General features: G+C 45.2%; 2 protein-coding genes and 2 long non-coding RNA genes across 7 annotated transcripts in view; 2 read left to right on the top strand and 2 right to left on the bottom strand.

Moving 5' to 3' along the window:
• Positions 1 to 62: 62 nt before the first annotated feature.
• On the bottom strand, positions 63 to 7,215 carry LOC118375584 (ubiquitin-conjugating enzyme E2 L3-like). 3 transcript variants are annotated; one of them, XM_052479570.1, is made up of 4 exons: positions 7,067 to 7,215; positions 4,096 to 4,191; positions 3,690 to 3,876; positions 63 to 2,147 (listed from the first exon to the last, which is right to left on the bottom strand). In XM_052479570.1, exons 2-4 carry the CDS (start codon positions 4,162 to 4,164, stop codon positions 1,993 to 1,995), a joined length of 411 nt encoding a protein of 136 aa, XP_052335530.1. In that variant the 5' UTR covers positions 4,165 to 4,191; positions 7,067 to 7,215; the 3' UTR covers positions 63 to 1,992. The 3 variants fall into 3 exon arrangements, with proteins under 3 accessions (XP_052335530.1, XP_052335529.1, XP_052335531.1); XM_052479569.1 differs by lacking the exon at positions 7,067 to 7,215 and adding an exon at positions 6,485 to 6,630; XM_052479571.1 differs by lacking the exon at positions 7,067 to 7,215 and adding an exon at positions 5,967 to 5,991.
• LOC127911809 (uncharacterized) lies at positions 2,154 to 3,683 on the top strand. 2 transcript variants are annotated; one of them, XR_008079438.1, is made up of 3 exons: positions 2,154 to 2,306; positions 2,833 to 2,861; positions 3,031 to 3,235. It is a non-coding gene; the product is annotated as an uncharacterized LOC127911809 (long non-coding RNA). The 2 variants fall into 2 exon arrangements; XR_008079439.1 differs by lacking the exon at positions 2,154 to 2,306 and adding an exon at positions 3,259 to 3,683 and having other exon boundaries at positions 2,772 to 2,918; positions 3,031 to 3,146.
• Positions 7,216 to 9,495: 2,280 nt separating the features above from the next.
• On the top strand, positions 9,496 to 11,337 carry LOC127911808 (uncharacterized). Its single transcript, XR_008079437.1, has 3 exons — positions 9,496 to 10,432; positions 10,556 to 10,780; positions 10,826 to 11,337. It is a non-coding gene; the product is annotated as an uncharacterized LOC127911808 (long non-coding RNA).
• A 2,294-nt stretch (positions 11,338 to 13,631) lies between these two features.
• The window catches only part of LOC118375585 (DNA topoisomerase 1-like), a 28,620-nt gene continuing 23,617 nt past the window's right edge, over positions 13,632 to 18,634 (bottom strand). Inside the window, exon 3 of the mRNA XM_052479567.1 lies at positions 13,632 to 14,951. Within this exon, the coding sequence (XP_052335527.1) occupies positions 14,176 to 14,951 (776 nt within the window). The 3' untranslated portion in view covers positions 13,632 to 14,175. The remainder of the gene's footprint in view (positions 14,952 to 18,634) is intronic.

Here is an 18,634-nt window from a genome sequence, read left to right as displayed (position 1 = left end):
CAAGCTCCCAGCAGTCATTCACCCAACCACATGGACAAGTTCACAGCAGCCAGACAATGGGACCAAATGGTTAGCCATCTTTATTATGAAACATTGGACTGAATCACACAGCTGTTACACCCTACTGGCAGACAGACAGCTCAGTGTAAGGTACCTGTTACATAGGACCACTGTCACTGAGGTAAATCATCTGTGTCAAAAATGGCACCCTATTCCCTATATAGTGCACTACTATAGACCAGAGCCCTATTCCCTATATAGCGCACTACTATAGACCAGAGCCCTATTCACTATATAGCGCACTACTTATAGACCAGCGCCCTATATAGCGCACTACTATAGACCAGAGCCCTATTCCCTATATAGCGCACTGTGTATGAACACAGCACATAAGTGCCCTACAATTTGGCCAGAACCCTATAAAGGGAATAGGGTGCCATTTTGGACTCAACTTCAGTCCCCCGGTGTTTCCCCAGTCAGGTCTGACCCTTCACTAAGACCTGGGGGGGCTGTTCTGTTCCAGTGGCTATATCAGCCACTGAGATATACATATATAGGTGTGAGTTAGTCTCTCCGTGATGACAAATAAGATTTGGTTCACGGTGACAAGATTATATTTATGTAGAGAGAAAGGAGGTGGGGGTTCCGATTTAGAAATGTGTATGTGCCGTTTGACAATACGGGTGGGAGTGACGATGATGAGCGGACTGGATAACAGACTTACAGCAATTACGTGAGGAGTCAGAACTATTGTTTTAACTTCCACACTTTGTCTTGAGCAGACTGCAGTGGATGGAGTACACACACAGCTGACCTTATAAAACACAGAGGGAGATAACCAAAAGTATTTCAGAAGGAAGTCTCAGAATGCAAATGGAGAAAATATGTCCAATGCAAAGAGGGGCATCCTCATAAACAGAAAATGGAAACTGAAGTACATCGAGTATTCTTCCGTTTTCCAATCCAAAAAAAAAAAAAAAAGGCATTTTGGACCAGTGGGGAGAAAAACAGACAATTATCACCAGTCAATTACACTTAACTGATGACAATATTGGCCCATTAAATCAGTTGGCATTTTGTTTGTTCAGTGGACTGGCTTCAAACTGAGGGGGATGGACAACGGCTTGTTCCACAGAAAACAGTGCAACTACAGAAGCAGGGAAGTCAGAAGGGAAAAACATTTCAGCACACACTTCCAGGGCCTAGCTAACGTTTCAGCACACACTTCCAGGGCCTAGCTAACGTTTCAGCACACACTTCCAGGGCCTAGCTAACGTTTCAGCACACACTTCCAGGGCCTAGCTAACGTTTCAGCACACACTTCCAGGGCCTAGCTAACGTTTCAGCACACACTTCCAGGGCCTAGCTAACGTTTCAGCACACACTTCCAGGGCCTAGCTAACGTTTCATTTTGGGGTGTGACAAGACCAAGGTGAGACAAGAGAACAGGAAACAGAAAATAAGAAAAGCAGAACCACAACTTTTCATTCTCTGTCAGAAAAATCTCCTTCCACAAATTAGTGCTACCACAAGAGGCATACGACACTCAAGCTGTGATTTCTTGTTTTTCCTCTTTTTAAACAAACAGCCAAACTAAAACATTGGATTTTTTTGTTTAATAATTTCCTTCTACCCCCCCCCCTCATTAGTTCACCATCTTTAACATGAAAGTGATCTAACCAATTTTATTTTTTTCATTTTAATTTAAGAAAATAGTAGAAAGTTAGTAACGGCCTCGAACTATCACCAGGAGGAGAAACCTGTCTGATCCAGGGTCCTGTGTAAAGGGTAGGCTGTGTCGGCAGCCATGCGCTGAGGTGAGGCTGCTAGGATGACATGTATGTGTGAGGGAAGAATGGAGGAGAGGATGTGTGGGGAGATGAGGAGGAGAGAGTGGGGAAAGGTACAGAGAGAAGGAAGGAGAAGACATACATTTGGTTGTGGGGATGGGGAAGGGAGAGAGAGAGAGGGGGCTACACACTGGTCAAGTAATCAGTCCATTGGTCTCCTTTCTCCATGTTTCTTTGTAAACTCTTCTGCGTTCTTAAAGAATTTTTTACGGTCCTTTGAGTATTCTTCTGCTAAGTCTGCCCTCAGAGGGTGCTCTGGCTGGGGGTCGTTCACCAACGCAATCAGGGACTGAATTACTGCAGAATAGACAGGGAAAACAAACGCATTACTACAAAATCAATTGCTACATTGAGAACCTGAAATGACTAGTGAAAGTGTTTATTTTCCTGTCATCTGCTCCAGTGTCAGGGTATTACAGGGGAGGCAGGTAGCCCAGTGGTTAGAGGGGGAGGCAGGTAGCCCAGTGGTTAGAGGGGGAGGCAGGTAGCCCAGTGGTTAGAGGGGGAGGCAGGTAGCCCAGTGGTTAGAGGGGGAGGCAGGTAGCCCAGTGGTTAGAGGGGAGGCAGGTAGCCTAGTGGTTAGAGGGGAGGCAGGTAGCCTAGTGGTTAGAGGGGAGGCAGGTAGCCTAGTGGTTAGAGGGGAGGCAGGTAGCCTAGTGGTTAGAGGGAGGCAGGTAGCCTAGTGGTTAGAGGGGGAGGCAGGTAGCCTAGTGGTTAGAGGGGGAGGCAGGTAGCCTAGTGGTTAGAGGGGAGGCAGGTAGCCTAGTGGTTAGAGGGGGAGGCAGGTAGCCTAGTGGTTAGAGGGGGAGGCAGGTAGCCTAGTGGTTAGAGGGGAGGCAGGTAGCCCAGTGGTTAGAGGGGGAGGCAGGTAGCCCAGTGGTTAGAAGAGGGAGGCAGGTAGCCTAGTGGTTAGAAGGGGAGGCAGGTAGCCTAGTGGTTAGAAGGGGAGGCAGGTAGCCTAGTGGTTAGAAGGGGGAGGCAGGTAGCCCAGTGGTTAGAAGGGGGAGGCAGGTAGCCCAGTGGTTAGAAGGGGAGGCAGGTAGCCTAGTGGTTAGAAGGGGGAGGCAGGTAGCTCAGTGGTTAGAGGGGGAGGCAGGTAGCCTAGTGGTTAGAGGGGGAGGCAGGTAGCCTAGGGGTTAGAAGGGGAGGCAGGTAGCCTAGTGGTTAGAGGGGGAGGGAGGTAGCCCAGTGGTTAGAAGGGGGAGGCAGGTAGCCCAGTGGTTAGAAGGGGGAGGCAGGTAGCCTAGTGGTTAGAAGGGGGAGGCAGGTAGCCCAGTGGTTAGAAGGGGGAGGCAGGTAGCCTAGTGGTTAGAGGGGGAGGCAGGTAGCCTAGTGGTTAGAGGGGGAGGCAGGTAGCCTAGTGGTTAGAGGGGGAGGCAGGTAGCCTAGTGGTTGGAGGGGGAGGCAGGTAGCCTAGTGGTTAGAAGGGGGAGGCAGGTAGCCCAGTGGTTAGAGGGGGAATTTGAAAATAAGAACTGCCAAGTTAAATAAAGGTAAAAAAAATAAAATAATAACATGGGCATTACAGGCATAATTTACATTCTAGGCAAATGAGAGGTATTTAAGTCCTGACATGCATGTGCAAGTCAACTTTCAGGAAAATTCAGCACTGTTATATAATGTGTTAATGTATAAAGTTAATGTATGTATAATGTGTGTATAATGTATGTATGTATAATGTATAAAGTTCAAGCTAATGTTCCAGCTCTCCCACCAGAGTGACTATGGGGAGACTGAGGCTCACCCACCAGAGTGACTATGGGGAGACTGAGGCTCACCCACCAGAGGGCTGAGCGCGCTCCCACCAGAGTGACTATGGGGAGACTGAGGCTCACCCACCTTGGTCTGTTTTGGTGGCTGGCTTCCAGTTCTCTGCGCTGATGACAGGCAGACACACCTGTCCCTTCTCGTCGATGTTGGGGTGGTAGATCTTCGTCTTGAACGTGATCTTGGGGGGCTTGAAGGGGTACTCGGCGGGGAAGATTAATTCAATCCTGAAAGCTCCCTTGTCATAAGGTGCGTTGTCCTGGAAGAGTAACGTGTAGAAAATAAACCATGGTTAGTTAGTGTGACAATGACCATATCCAAGGAGCAACCTGTAGAACTGTGTAATCACATTCCATACATGTAATAAGGTCCGTAACTACAACAGGGCTTCTGTGAACTTTATAATAGCCTTCACGAGAGAATTGTGATGCCATGAATTGACGATGATAAGGAATACAAAATAAAAAAAAACACTTACAGGGACAATGAGACCTTGCCAGGTCAGTATGTTGGATTCATCCACTTGAATGTTTCGGAAGTTTTTCATTCCAGACTTGCGAATCTCTTCAAGTTCCTAAAAAGACAGTGACATACAACATTATGGCCTGTAAAGCGACCCCCCCTCCAATGAGGAGAAGCGACCCCCCCCCTCCAATGAGGAGAAGCGACCCCCCTCCAATGAGGAGAAGCGACCCCCCCCTCCAATGAGGAGAAGCGGACCCCCAATGAGGAGAAGCGGACCCCCCTCCAATGAGGAGAAGCGACCCCCTCCAATGAGGAGAAGCGACCCCCCTCCAATGAGGAGAAGCGACCCCCTCCAATGAGGAGAAGCGACCCCCCTCCAATGAGGAGAAGCGACCCCCCTCCAATGAGGAGAAGCGACCCCCTCCAATGAGGAGAAGCGGACCCCCCTCCAATGAGGAGAAGCGGACCCCCCTCCAATGAGGAGAAGCGACCCCCCTCCAATGAGGAGAAGCGACCCCCCTCCAATGAGGAGAAGCGACCCCCTCCAATGAGGAGAAGCGACCCCCCTCCAATGAGGAGAAGCGACCCCCCTCCAATGAGGAGAAGCGGACCCCCTCCAATGAGGAGAAGCGGACCCCCTCCAATGAGGAGAAGCGACCCCCCTCCAATGAGGAGAGCGGACCCCCCTCCAATGAGGAGAAGCGACCCCCTCCAATGAGGAGAAGCGACCCCCTCCAATGAGGAGAAGCGACCCCCTCCAATGAGGAGAAGCGACCCCCCTCCAATGAGGAGAAGCGACCCCCCTCCAATGAGGAGAAGCGACCCCCTCCAATGAGGAGAAGCGACCCCCCTCCAATGAGGAGAAGCGACCCCCCTCCAATGAGGAGAAGCGACCCCCCTCCAATGAGGAGAAGCGACCCCCTCCAATGAGGAGAAGCGACCCCCCTCCAATGAGGAGAAGCGACCCCCCTCCAATGAGGAGAAGCGACCCCCCTCCAATGAGGAGAAGGAACATAAGTGTAATGTATAATCCCTACTCTTAGAAGAGGTTAGGAGAACTTCCAATTAACTGTGGCTCCACATTCACTACAACAAGTCAAAATGGCATTCAAGTCATTATGCCTGTGAGGCATCAATGTCTGTGAATGACAGCAAACATGGCATTGACATGTCTTGACGTAAACAAACCTGAAAGCCAGAAAGCTTTTACTAATTCACGTTTTGTTTGGCCCACACAATTCAGTTTACCGAATTTACCGAGTGTTTATTATTAATTAGGTCTAGAAAAACGTTTCGGTTTCGTTTACTGCAGCAAAACCTTCACGATGACCTCCATGAGATAACTGCACCATGAGTTAATTTTCTACAAGAGCCATATATCTCTTGTAGAAGACTATCTAGTAGCGTAGGTCTATAGACCTACAGAAAATGGCTATCCAACGTTACTGTTATAGTGACAACAAAAAAATATCAATTACAACACTTGACTAAAATGTACTTCCACAACCATACGTGCGGTGATAGTTAATGCTATTTACTAGCTAACCACTCGCGGTTTCGTTTCTAAAAAAGGATAAACTACTAACATTAGCCGACTAGCGAGATAACTAGCTGAGGTTTACAGCAGTTAACGTGACTGTAGCTACAAGTCGCACTGATAATAAACCGGGCTGACTTGAAGAAAACGTTACAGTTAAAACAGTTGTGCGACTTGCTTAATCCTCGAAACATTTTTGGGACAATGAGATGTGTGTTTGTGACTCGGGTCACATTGTAAAGCGAAACGCCCTTTTCTTGGTTTAGCTCGGTGGCTAAAGTATTGTTCCCCTTCTGTACCCTGGAGATCGGTGTCAGTTCTAACTATTAGCGAGCAACATTACATACTGCGTTTCCCTGCTGTGATCCTCAATTTAGGCTTAAAATACAAATAAATATGCCGGTGTTTCCAAACCAGGAGTGTATTAATTACGCCGATTCTGTGGCAAACCGTTCCGTCTGACGGTATGTTACAAAACGTTTTTGCAACTGAAACGATTCGCTCCAAACGTTTTTGCAACGAACAAAAAAAACAAACAACGAGTTTTTATTGGATAGACTGAGGTAGGTCCCTCCCCGTTTCGGTCGCTATGTTTGGTTCTCAAACTGTTTCCGATGTAAGAGGTAAATGAATACACCCTATAGTTTGAGCTGGCTAACCTAACTAGCTAACGAAAGCTATCTAGTAAACGAAACAAGAGTGACTTCTCGCTTTTAGCGTGACATTATTTCAACGCACAACGTTACGGATACGCATCGTGACGAAATCGTGGCAGCGTTGGGTTGAATAACGACTAAGCCCTTAGATAAACCATTCGGCTTAAATGTTGATAGATATATGAAAATAGTGCGATCATGAGATGTACCTTGTGCAGTCTCCTGCTCGCCGCCATCTTGAATCTACTGTGGGTACCCAGAATACACTGCGGAGACAGGGCGGATTGCTTTCGCAGTTCCAAAAAAGCGACACGCTGGACGCGTTCGAGCGGGTCATTTTTATCAAGTCGGCGACCATGGTTGGTCACCGCCTATTCAAAGTCTGTTGCATTATGCCAATAGAAATTGTCCGACTGGCGCTTACATGAACTTTACAACAGCCATGTGATCAAAGGACATGAAGTTTCGACTGCAGTCGACATGCTCCTCAGCCGTTGCAATTTTCAGCAATCGCCTACATTGTGGGAAGCATTCTTCAATCAATCGTTAGTGTTATTGTTTGACAAACGCGACCAAATACATGACTGAGACAGGAAGAAACGATATTCATGATTAAATTGGATATGCACAAATTAATGTGATAGTTCAGGCTGTTGCTGCCCAATTGATAGCAATATACACACCTATATTTAAATGTGTGATTTGGGGATTGGAGACATGTTTATTTCGGCAATACAAAAAAACTACGTTTCTAAACAATGGCAACACTCCCATGTTGCACAGAGCCTTACTGTTGGAAAACCACATCAGTATCCGCCTTTTTCCTGTAGCAGATGCACCTCCAGTTTGCAGTCGGTTTCTTCAACCTTACCAAACACACCCACTCCTTTCACTCCGCTTTGATACAACGTGATTTTCAAAGCAGGTTAGGAGAGCATTTTCGCTAATCCTATCCCCTTTCCTAACCTTAGCCTCAGTCGCATAACCTGCTACGTTAATTATCCTAACCTGCTGCGTAAATCCTCCTATTCTGCTACAAAATACACTTCGGTATCGAAGTGGCGTTAAAATAGTGTTACCAGTTACAAAAAGGCAATGGTCCGCATTCCAAAGTGTTTTATTATGGGGATAAAAATGAAGGAAAAAAAACGTGATCAAATGTCACTAAATTTTGACTGCAGGCAGAAGGAAGAGGTAAAACTGACCAAAATCTGTCTTTTCCAGAGATAGCGTTTTTTTTTTTGCTCACAAAGTGAGGAGTTTCTTGAATGGAGGTCCATGAGAGTGTCGTATTTGGTATGGCTTGTTTAACCGAATAGAAGTTTCGTTATGCTTGTTACGAGTGTAACCTAACGTAGCAGGCGTAAAATAAACGCCTAAAATTAGATTCATGTTTTAAATATATATTTTTTTATTTCACATTTATTTAACCAGGTAGGCCAGTTGAGAACAAGTTCTCATTTACAACTGCGACCTGGCCAAGATAAAGCAAAGCAGTTCGACACAAACAACAACACAGAGTTACACATGGAATAAACAAACATACAGTCAATAACACAATAGAAAGTGTGTGCAAATGAGGCAAGACTTAGGGAGTTAAGGCAATACATGTGTTTGTTGAAAAAAGTGGCGAAGTAATTACAATTTAGCAATTAAACACTGGAGAGATAGATGTGCCTAAAATGACTGTGCTGGTCTTGAAGATAAGAAAAATAACAGGCCTCTTTCTGCACTGTTCAAACAATCCAGTAAAATGTAGAGGAGTTTAAGATTAGGGTTGAATGCGGGAACCCCGGTTACAGAGATTTACCACTCAACCCCCCCCTCCCCCCCTTTTCCCGTGATAAATGTCTGTGAGAAACCAGTAAATTATAATAAATCATTTATATGAACCGCATGGTGTGAAATGGAACTGTTCAATCATATGCGATATCTAAATGTGTCTTCTCTACGGCCTCTGCATGATGACTCGTCAACGCTCAGGGTGGGGACAGACAGCCCATCGCAGTATGGAGAGCAGTCAACAAGTCATTTATTTACCCAATAGAGCATATAGCTCAAATCAAAAATGTATTGGTCACATACATACACATGGTCAGCAGATGTTATGTTATGTTAAATGCTTATGCTTCTAGATCCGACAGTGCAGCAGTATCTAACACAACAAAAAGCGAATATCTAACAAATTCCACAACAAAATCTAATACACACAACCTATTAAAGGAATGGGATGAGAATATATAAATATAAAATATAAGGATGAGCAGTGACAGAGCGGCTAAGAAGCAATAGATAGTAAAGACTAGATAGAAGGATACAGTATACATTATATACATATGAGATGAGATATGTAAACATTATTAAAGTGGTATTATTAAAGTGACTATTGTTCAAGTCTGTAGGTAGGCAGCCACCTCTCTGTGCTAGTGATGGCTGTTTAACAGTCTGATGGCCTTGAGATAGAAGCTGTTTTTCAATCTCTCGGTCCCAGCTTTGATGCACCTGTACTGACCTCGCCTTCTGGAAGGAAGCGGGGTGAACAGGCAGTGGCTCAGGTGGTTGTTGTCCTTGATGATCTTTATGGCCTTCCTGTGACATCGGGTGTTGTAGGTGTCCTGGAGGGCAGGTAGTTTGCCCCAGGTGATGCGTTGTGCAGACCGCAACACCCTCTGGAGAGCCCTGCGGTTGTGGGCAGTGTAGTTGGCTACCAGGTGGTGATACAGCCTGACAGGATGCTCTCAATTGTGCACCTGTAAAAAGTAAAAGTTAGCGAGGGTTTTCAGTGACAAACCACATTTTTTCAGCCTCCTGAGATTGAAGAGGCGCTGTTGCGCCTTCTTCACCACACTGTGTGTGTGTGTGGACCATTTCAGTTTGTCCGTGATATGTACACGAGGAATTTAAAACTTTCCACCTTCTCCACTCATCATTCCTGAAGTCTAGCTACATCTATGGGCTTTTATGTTTTTCTGTCATGCGTAATGTGCAGTAGCCTATATCTTATGTATTGGATAACAGCACAATCATTTGGTCTTTTCGGGGGTTGGGCTCATAAAATGTATTTAATATATGTCCAATCAATACGGGTTACCGGTATTTGACAGTTGTGGCTGTTTCACGTGATGTACTGTTGTCTCTACCTTCTTCCCCTTTGTGCTGTTGTTTGTGCCCAATAATGTTTGTACCATGTTTTGTGCTGCTACCATGTTGTGTTGCTGCCATGTTGTTGTCATGTTGTGTTGCTGCTTTGCTATGTTGTTGTCTCTCTTTGTGTAGTGTTGTCCCTCTTGTTGTGATGTGTGTTTTGTCCTATATTTATATTTATTTTTATTTTTTATCCCAACCCCTGTCCCACAGGAAGCCTTTTGTCTTTTGGTAGGCTGTCATTTGTTCTTAACTGACTTGCCTAGTTAAATAAAAATAAATAAACAAAAAAACGGGAGAAAAGGGATGGAACATTTGTAAAATACCGGGAAAATATTCAAATTTAGTTAAAATGGGAGTGTCGCCTTGTTAACGCGGAGAGGAAGAGGCAAAGCGAGAGTGAAATCTCTCGCCAAAATCTGTCCAAAATAAACCTAATGTGTTTCCATGGGTTTATTTTGGATCTAAACTTGTTGCCGGCCTGCCCACCTTTGGGACAATGACTCCCATTGTTAAAGTGGAAACATGAGCATCTCGTCATTATATACAGATCTTGTATATAATCCAGAAGCAGAAATTGCATGATAGGCTCGCTTTCCATTTCCCCTGAAAACGAGAACATCCGATTTGGTAGAGACTATTATGAGTGTACTGGTAGGACAGGTGACATCCTGGAAATTTTGAGAAAAAAAAAATACATTATGTGCTGTATAGGAGTTGTGCCTGCTGTTCACACGCGTATCGACCCTCTGGTTGGCTAGAATGGTCCCGGCTGATCTCACCTCCTCCCGCTTGCCTTCCATCTTTGAGGTAGTCCCATTGTTAGAGAGGTCACATGTCTATCCTGTCAATGGACTTGTTTGAGTGGTAAGGCCAAAGAAAAAGACTTGCAGACAAAAGTCGAGGAGTGAAGTCTGGGGGAGGTGCATCTGCTACAGACAAAAGTCGAGGAGTGAAGTCTGGGGGAGGTGCATCTGCTACAGACAAAAGTCGAGGAGTGAAGTCTGGGGGAGGTGCATCTGCTACAGACAAAAGTCTGGGGGGGAGGTGCATCTGCTACAGACAAAAGTCGAGGAGTGAAGTCTGGGGGAGGTGCATCTGCTACAGAAAAAGTCGAGGAGTGAAGTCTGGGGGAGGTGCATCTGCTACAGACAAAAGTCGAGGAGTGAAGTCTGGGGGAGGTGCATCTGCTACAGACAAAAGTCGAGGAGTGAAGTCTGGGGGAGGTGCATCTGCTACAGACAAAAGTCGAGGAGTGAAGTCTGGGGGAGGTGCATCTGCTACAGACAAAAGTCGAGGAGTGAAGTCTGGGGGAGGTGCATCTGCTACAGACAAAAGTCGAGGAGTGAAGTCTGGGGGAGGTGCATCTGCTACAGACAAAAGTGGAGGAGTGAAGTCTGGGGGAGGTGCATCTGCTACAGACAAAAGTCGAGGAGTGAAGTCTGGGGGAGGTGCATCTGCTACAGACAAAAGTCGAGGAGTGAAGTCTGGGGGAGGTGCATCTGCTACAGACAAAAGTCGAGGAGTGAAGTCTGGGGGAGGTGCATCTGCTACAGACAAAAGTGGAGGAGTGAAGTCTGGGGGAGGTGCATCTGCTACAGACAAAAGTGGAGGAGTGAAGTCTGGGGGAGGTGCATCTGCTACAGACAAAAAGCAGACACTGATGTGGATTTCCAACCGCAAGGCTCAGTGCAACATGGCATTTTTTATGAAAGGATTTGTATTTATTTATTTAATATCGAAATAAACATGTTTCCAACCCCCATATCACACATTTACAAACTTAAAATCATGTGTGAGCCTCAAATATCACATTCATTTGTACATATCCACTGTACACATGTGAATCGTGGCAAAGTTGCTTCCTGTTTTTAGTCACGTCTTTGGTCACTTTAGTGTGGGTCAAACAATAACAACCTTATGATGGTTGACAATTGAGCCTCCCACTATGCAGATGATGGCTTCAGGATGAAGCTGGTGAAGAGCAACTGAAAAATAACTTAGTTGAAACTTCATGACCTTTAAATCAAAGGATTTTTGTAAAGTTCATGCAGTCGACATATGGATGCAAGTGAGATCATTTTATTGCCCCATAATGCAACACACTTTGAAAGGCTGTGACCAACGACTTGACAAATTTATCTACTTGAACGTACCCGATCTTTGCTGCAGTCATCTGCAAGTTTCTGCAGTTGCTCTTCAACAACTTCAGCCATCGATCTGCGTTGTGGGAGGCTCGATTGTCAACCAATCATTATGGTGTTTTTGTTTGAGTCGTGCGAATGTGACCAAATACCTAATTGAAACAAGAAGTATCTTTGCAGCATTCATCTATAAGTGAGGGCATTTGATTAATCTGGCCCAGATGAAAGTTTATTGTATTTGTTTTGGAACCGGGTTGCCTCCCATGCGTGAGCCAAAGCCCACGGCGAAAATGTAAATAGTAAAGTAAAGATACCAACAAAAACTACTCAAGTAGTACTTTAAAGTATTGTTTTTACTTAAGTACTTTACACCACTGCATGTAGGTAGGGATAAAAGTAACTAGGCAGTCAGGGTAGATAATAAACAGAGTAGCAGCAGTGTATGTGGAGAGTGAGAAAGTGTGAGTTGGAGTATCAGTGTAGTCAGTGTGTGGGTAGAGTCCAGTCAGTGTGGATAGAGTCCAGTGAGTGTGTGGGTAGAGTCCAGTGAGTGTGTGGGTAGAGTCCAGTGAGTGTGTGGGTAGAGTCCAGTGAGTGTGTGGGTAGAGTCCAGTGAGTGTGTGGGTAGAGTCCAGTGAGTGTGTGGGTAGAGTCCAGTGAGTGTGTGGGTAGAGTCCAGTGAGTGTGTGGGTAGAGTCCAGTGAGTGTGTGGGTAGAGTCCAGTCAGTGTGTGGGTAGAGTCCAGTCAGTGTGTGGGTAGAGTCCAGTGAGTGTGTGGGTAGAGTCCAGTGAGTGTGTGGGTAGAGTCCAGTGAGTGTGTGGATAGAGTCCAGTGAGTGTGTGGGTAGAGTCCAGTCAGTGTGCGGGTAGAGTCCAGTCAGTGTGTGGGTAGAGTCCAGTCAGTGTGGGTAGAGTCCAGTGAGTGTGTGGGTAGAGTCCAGTGAGTGTGTGAGTAGAGTCCAGTGAGTGTGTCCAGGATAGAGTCCAGTGAGTGTGTGGGTAGAGTCCAGTGAGTGTGTGGGTAGAGTCCAGTGAGTGTGTGGGTAGAGTCCAGTCAGTGTGGGTAGAGTCCAGTGAGTGTGTGGGTAGAGTCCAGTGAGTGTGTGGGTAGAGTCCAGTGAGTGTGCGGGTAGAGTCCAGTCAGTGTGTGGTAGAGTCCAGTCAGTGTGTGGGTAGAGTCCAGTGAGTGTGTGGGTAGAGTCCAGTGAGTGTGTGGATAGAGTCCAGTGAGTGTGTGGGTAGAGTCCAGTGAGTGTGTGGGTAGAGTCCAGTGAGTGTGTGGGTAGAGTCCAGTGAGTGTGGGTAGAGTCCAGTGAGTGTGTGGGTAGAGTCCAGTGAGTGTGTGGGTAGAGTCCAGTGAGTGTCCAGTGGTGTGTGGGTCCAGTCAGTGTGTGGGTAGAGTCCAGTCAGTGTGTGGGTAGAGTCCAGTGAGTGTGTGGGTAGAGTCCAGTGAGTGTGTGGGTAGAGTCCAGTGAGTGTGTGGGTAGAGTCCAGTGAGTGTGTGGGTAGAGTCCAGTGAGTGTGTGGGTAGAGTCCAGTCAGTGTGTGGGTAGAGTCCAGTGAGTGTGTGGGTAGAGTCCAGTGAGTGTGTGGATAGAGTCCAGTGAGTGTGTGGGTAGAGTCCAGTGAGTGTGTGGGTAGAGTCCAGTCAGTGTGTGGGTAGAGTCCAGTCAGTGTGTGGGTAGAGCCCAGTCAGTGTGTGAGTAAAGTCCAGTGAGTGTGTGAGTAGAGTCCAGTGAGTGTGTGGGTAGAGTCCAGTGAGTGTGTGGATAGAGTCCAGTGAGTGTGTGGGTAGAGTCCAGTAAGTGTGCGGGTAGTGTCCAGTCAGTGTGTGGGTAGAGTCCAGTCAGTGTGGGTAGAGTCCAGTGAGTGTGTGGGTAGAGTCCAGTGAGTGTGTGAGTAGAGTCCAGTGAGTGTGTAGGTAAAGTCCAGTGAGTGTGTGGGTAGAGTCCAGTGAGTGTGTGGGTAGAGTCCAGTGAGTGTGTGGGTAGAGTCCAGTGAGTGTGTGGGTAGAGTCCAGTCAGTGTGGGTAGAGTCCAGTGAGTGTGTGGGTAGAGACCAGTGAGTGTGTGGGTAGAGACCAGTGAGTTTGTGGGTAGAGACCAGTGAGTGTGTGGATAGAGTCCAGTGAGTCTGTGGGTAGAGTCCAGTGAGTGTGTGGGTAGAGTCCAGTGAGTGTGTGGGTAGAGACCAGTGAGTGTGTGAGTAGAGTCCAGTGAGTGTGTGGGTAGAGTCCAGTGAGTGTGTGGGTAGAGTCCAGTCAGTGTGTGGGTAGAGTCCAGTCAGTGTGTGAGTAAAGTCCAGTGAGTGTGTGGGTAGAGTCCAGTGAGTGTGTGGGTAGAGTCCAGTGAGTGTGTGGGTAGAGTCCAGTGAGTGTGTGGATAGAGTCCAGTGAGTGTGTGGGTAGAGTCCAGTGAGTGTGTGGGTAGAATCCAGTCAGTGTGTGGGTAGAGTCCAGTGAGTGTTTGGGTAGAGTCCAGTGAGTGTGTGGATAGAGTCCAGTGAGTGTGTGGGTAGAGTCCAGTGAGTGTGTGGGTAGAGCCCAGTGAGTGTGTGGATAGAGTCCAGTGAGTGTGTGGATAGAGTCCAGTGAGTGTGTGGATAGAGTCCAGTCAGTGTGTGGGTAGAGTCTTCTTTGCAGCGCTCTCCTTTGCAGTACTCTTCACCGCAGTGCTCTCCTTTGCAGTACTCTTCGCCGCAGTGCTCTCCTTTGCAGTACTCTTCGCCGCAGTGCTCTCCTTTGCAGTGCTCTCCTTTGCAGTACTCTTCGCCGCAGTGCTCTCCTTTGCAGTGCTCTCCTTTGCAGTACTCTTCGCCGCAGTGCTCTCCTTTGCAGCGCTCTCCTTTGCAGTACTCTTCACCGCAGTGCTCTCCTTTGCAGTACTCTTCACCGCAGTGCTCTCCTTTGCAGTACTCTTCGCCGCAGTGCTCTCCTTTGCAGTACTCTTCGCCGCAGTGCTCTCCTTTGCAGTGCTCTCCTTTGCAGTACTCTTCGCCGCAGTGCTCTCCTTTGCAGTGCTCTCCTTTGCAGTGCTCTCCTTTGCAGTACTCTTCGCCGCAGTGCTCTCCTTTGCAGTGCTCTCCTTTGCAGTATTCTTCGCCGCAGTGCTCTCCTTTGCAGTACTCTTCGCCGCAGTGCTCTCCTTTGCAGTACTCTTCGCCGCAGTGCTCTCCTTTGCAGTGCTCTCCTTTGCAGTACTCTTCGCCGCAGTGCTCTCCTTTGCAGTACTCTTCGTCGCAGTGCTCTCCTTTGCAGTGCTCTCCTTTGCAGTACTCTTCGCCACAGTGCTCTCCTTTGCAGTACTCTTCGCCGCAGTGCTCTCCTTTGCAGTGCTCTCCTTTGCAGTACTCTTCGCCGCAGTGCTCACCTTTGCAGTGCCGTTTTGCGCTGGCAAGAGAGTTGTATATGAGCAGATTTATGAATATGTTAACAAACAAAATCTGATGCATGATTTTCAGTCAGAGTTTAGAAAAACTTACACCACTGAGTCACGTCTACTTTAATTGACTGACTTCATCAGGAAAGAGATTGATGAGGGAAGTCTCTGTAGAATGGTACTGCTTGACCTACAGAAGGCCTTTGATACAGCTAACCACTGTCTCCTAATCTCCAAACCGGAGGCACTGAGGTTAAGCAGAATCCCTCTAGGCTGGGTGAAGTTCTACTTGTCAGGTAGGGAGCCAGTGGTGGAGGAGATAATAAGCTATCTCTGTACAAACGGATCATTCTTTTTGGGTCCAGAACTACAGTGCCAGTCACTAGTTTTAGAACACCTACTCATTCAAGGGTTTTTCTTCATTTTCACATTTTTACATTGTAGAATTAATAGTGAAGACATCAAAACTATGAAATAACACATATGGAGTCATGTAGTAACCAAAAAAAGTGTTCAAGAAAATCCAAATGTATTTTATATTTGAGATGATTCAAATAGCCACCCTTTTCTGTGATGATAACTTTGCACACTCTTGGCATTATCTCAACCAGCTTCACCTGAAATGCTTTTCCAACAGTGTCAGACAGTGTCATAGACAGTGTCTCCTACAAACCAGCCCTACCCCATAACACCTCCTCCTCCATGCTTTACAGTGGGAAATACACAGATCATCCGTTCACCCACACCGCGTCTCTCAAAGACACGGCAACCAAAAATCTGGAATTTGGACTCCAGACTAAAGGACAAATTTCCAGTCTAATGTCCATTGCTCGTGTTTCTTGGCCCAAACAAGTCTCTTCTTCTTATTGGTGTCCTTTAGTATTGATTTCATTGCAGCAATTCGACCAAGAAGGCCTGATTCACACAGTCTCCTCTGAACAGTTGATGTTGAGAGGTTGAACGATTAATCAGCATGGCCGATTAATTAGGGACGATTTCAAGTTTTCATAACAATCGGTAATCAGCATTTTTGGACGCCGATTACATTGCATTCCACGAGGAAACTGTATGGCAGGCTGACCACCTGGTTACACGATTTACAGCAAGGAGTCAAGGTAAGTTGCTAGCTAGCATTAAACTTATCTTATAAAAAACAATTCATCTTCACATAAATCACTAGTCAACTACACATAGTTAATGATATAACCAGGTTAACTAGCTTGTCCTGTGTTGCATATGATCAATGCAATGCCTGTTAATTTATCATCGAATCACAGCCTACTTTGCTAAACGGGTGATGTTTTAACAAAAGCGCATTCACGAAAAAAAGCACAATCGTTGCACGAATGTACCTAACCATAAACATCAATGCCTTTCTTTAAATCAATACACAGAAGTATATATTTTTTCAACCTGCATATTTAGTTGAAATAAATTAATGTTAGCAGGCAATATTAACTAGGGAAATTGTGTCACTTCTCTTGCATTCATTGCACGCAGAGTCAGGGTGTATTTAACAGTTTGGGCCACCTGGCTCATTACGAACTAATTTGCCAGAATTTTACATAATTATGACATAACATTGAAGGTTGTGTAATGTATCAGCAATATTTAGACTTAGGGATGCCACCCGTTCAATAAAATACAGAACGGTTCCGTATTTCACTGAAAGAATTAAAAATTTGTTTTCGAAATGATAGTTTCCAGATTTGACCATATTAATGACCAAAGGCTCGTATTTCTGTGTTTAGTATATTATAATTAAGTCTATGATTTGATATTTGATAGAGCAGTCTGACTGAGCGGTGGTAGGCAGCAGCAGGCTCATAAGCATTCATTCAAACTTTACTGTGTTTTTCAGCAGCTCTTAGCAACGCTTGAAGCACAGCGCTGTTTATGACTTACTTCAAGCCTATCAACTCCCGAGATTAGGCTGGCAATACTAAAGTGCCTATTAGAACATCCAAAAGTCAAAGGTATATGAAATACAAATGGTATAGAGAGAAATAGTCGACACGTCATAATTCCTATAATAACTACAACCTAAAACTTCTTAACTGGGAATATTAAAGAACTGGGAATATTGAACTACCAGCTTTCATATGTTCTGAGCAAGGAACTTAAACGTTAGCTTTTTTACATGGCACATATTGCACTTTTACTTTCTTCTCCAACACTGTGTTTTTTCATTATTTAAACCATGTTTCATTATTTATTTGAGAGACACATTTTATTTATGTATTATATTAAGTTAAAATAAAAGTGTTCATTGTTCATTCAGTATTGTTATAATTGTCATTATTACAATTATATAAAAATCGACCGATTAATTGGTATCGGCTTTTTTTGGTTCTCCAATAATTGGTATCGGTGTTGAAAAATCATATTCAGTCGACCTCTAGTTGAGATGTCTCTGTTACTTTAACTCTGTGAAGCATTTAATTGGGCTGCAATTTCTGAGGCTGGTAACTCTAATGAACTTATCCTCTGCAGCAGAGGTAACTCTGGGTCTTCCATTCCCGTGGCTGTTTCATCATAGCGCTTGATGGTTTTTGCGACTGCACTTGAAGAAACTTTCAAAGTTCTTGAAATTTTCCATATTGACTGACCTTCATGTCTTAAAGTAATGATGGACTGTCATTTCTCTTTGCTTATTTGAGCTGGTCATGCTATAATATGGACTTGGACTTACTACCTTGTCACAACACAACTAATTGGCTCAAACACATTAAGAAGGAAATAAATTCCACAAATGAACCTTTAACAAGGCACACCTGTTCATTGAAATGCATTCCAGGTGAAGCTGGTTGAGCTGGTTGAGAGCTGGTTGAGAGAATGCCAAGAGTGTGCAAAGCTGTCATCCAGGCAAAGGGTGGCTATATGAAGAATTCCAAAAACATATATTTTGATTTTCTTTAACACTTTTTTGGTTACTACATGATTCTATATGTGTTATTTCATAGTTTTGATGTCTTCACTATTATTCTACAATGTAGAAAATAGTATATAAAAAAAAGAAAACCCTTGAATGAGTAGGTGTTCTAAAACCTTTTGACTGGTAGTGTAAAATGTGTAGGTCCTCTGAAATCAAGAGTGCAGTTAGGGGTTGAGATCCTGACTATTAAAACTTCTGTTAGCTACCTGAGGTTTAGGTGTCCCACATTAGACTGGGTTTGATTTACACGATTATTTACGGTTCTGCGCCCAGATATCTAACCAATTACTTTCCCCGTGTTAGGAATGGACACAATCACAGCACCAGATCAGGTGTTGCTAATGTGTGCTTATACAGATTCAGGAGTAATGCTGGGAAAGGTACTGTCTTGTAGTGGAATGAGATGCCTCTGCCCATAAAAATGACATCCTCTCCTGGCAGCTTTAACAATAAAGTAAAAAAACTGTTTGATGTCTTCTGGGCTCATTTGAATGTACCTTATGATGTCACTGCAATGATGAGATCGATGTTCTTCTTCTTTGTTTTTATGTTTTATTATCTCTGTCATACTGTGTTCAACCGTGTTGGATCTTGCCTAGTCGTCTTGTTTCAATAGGACCACAATGGAAATAAGTCCCAGACTGTATTGTGTGTTATCCTCCATGATTTAACAATGGAAATAAGTCCCAGACTTTATAATGTGTTATCCTCCATGATTTAACAATGGAAATAAGTCCCAGACTTTATAATGTGTTATCC

This window comes from Oncorhynchus keta, chromosome 25 (assembly GCF_023373465.1).
Source record: "Oncorhynchus keta strain PuntledgeMale-10-30-2019 chromosome 25, Oket_V2, whole genome shotgun sequence".
In the NCBI taxonomy this organism is placed as follows: Eukaryota; Metazoa; Chordata; class Actinopteri; order Salmoniformes; family Salmonidae; genus Oncorhynchus; species Oncorhynchus keta.
The sequence above is the reverse complement of the archived record's forward strand: the minus strand, read 5'-3'. Positions and strand labels throughout refer to the sequence as shown.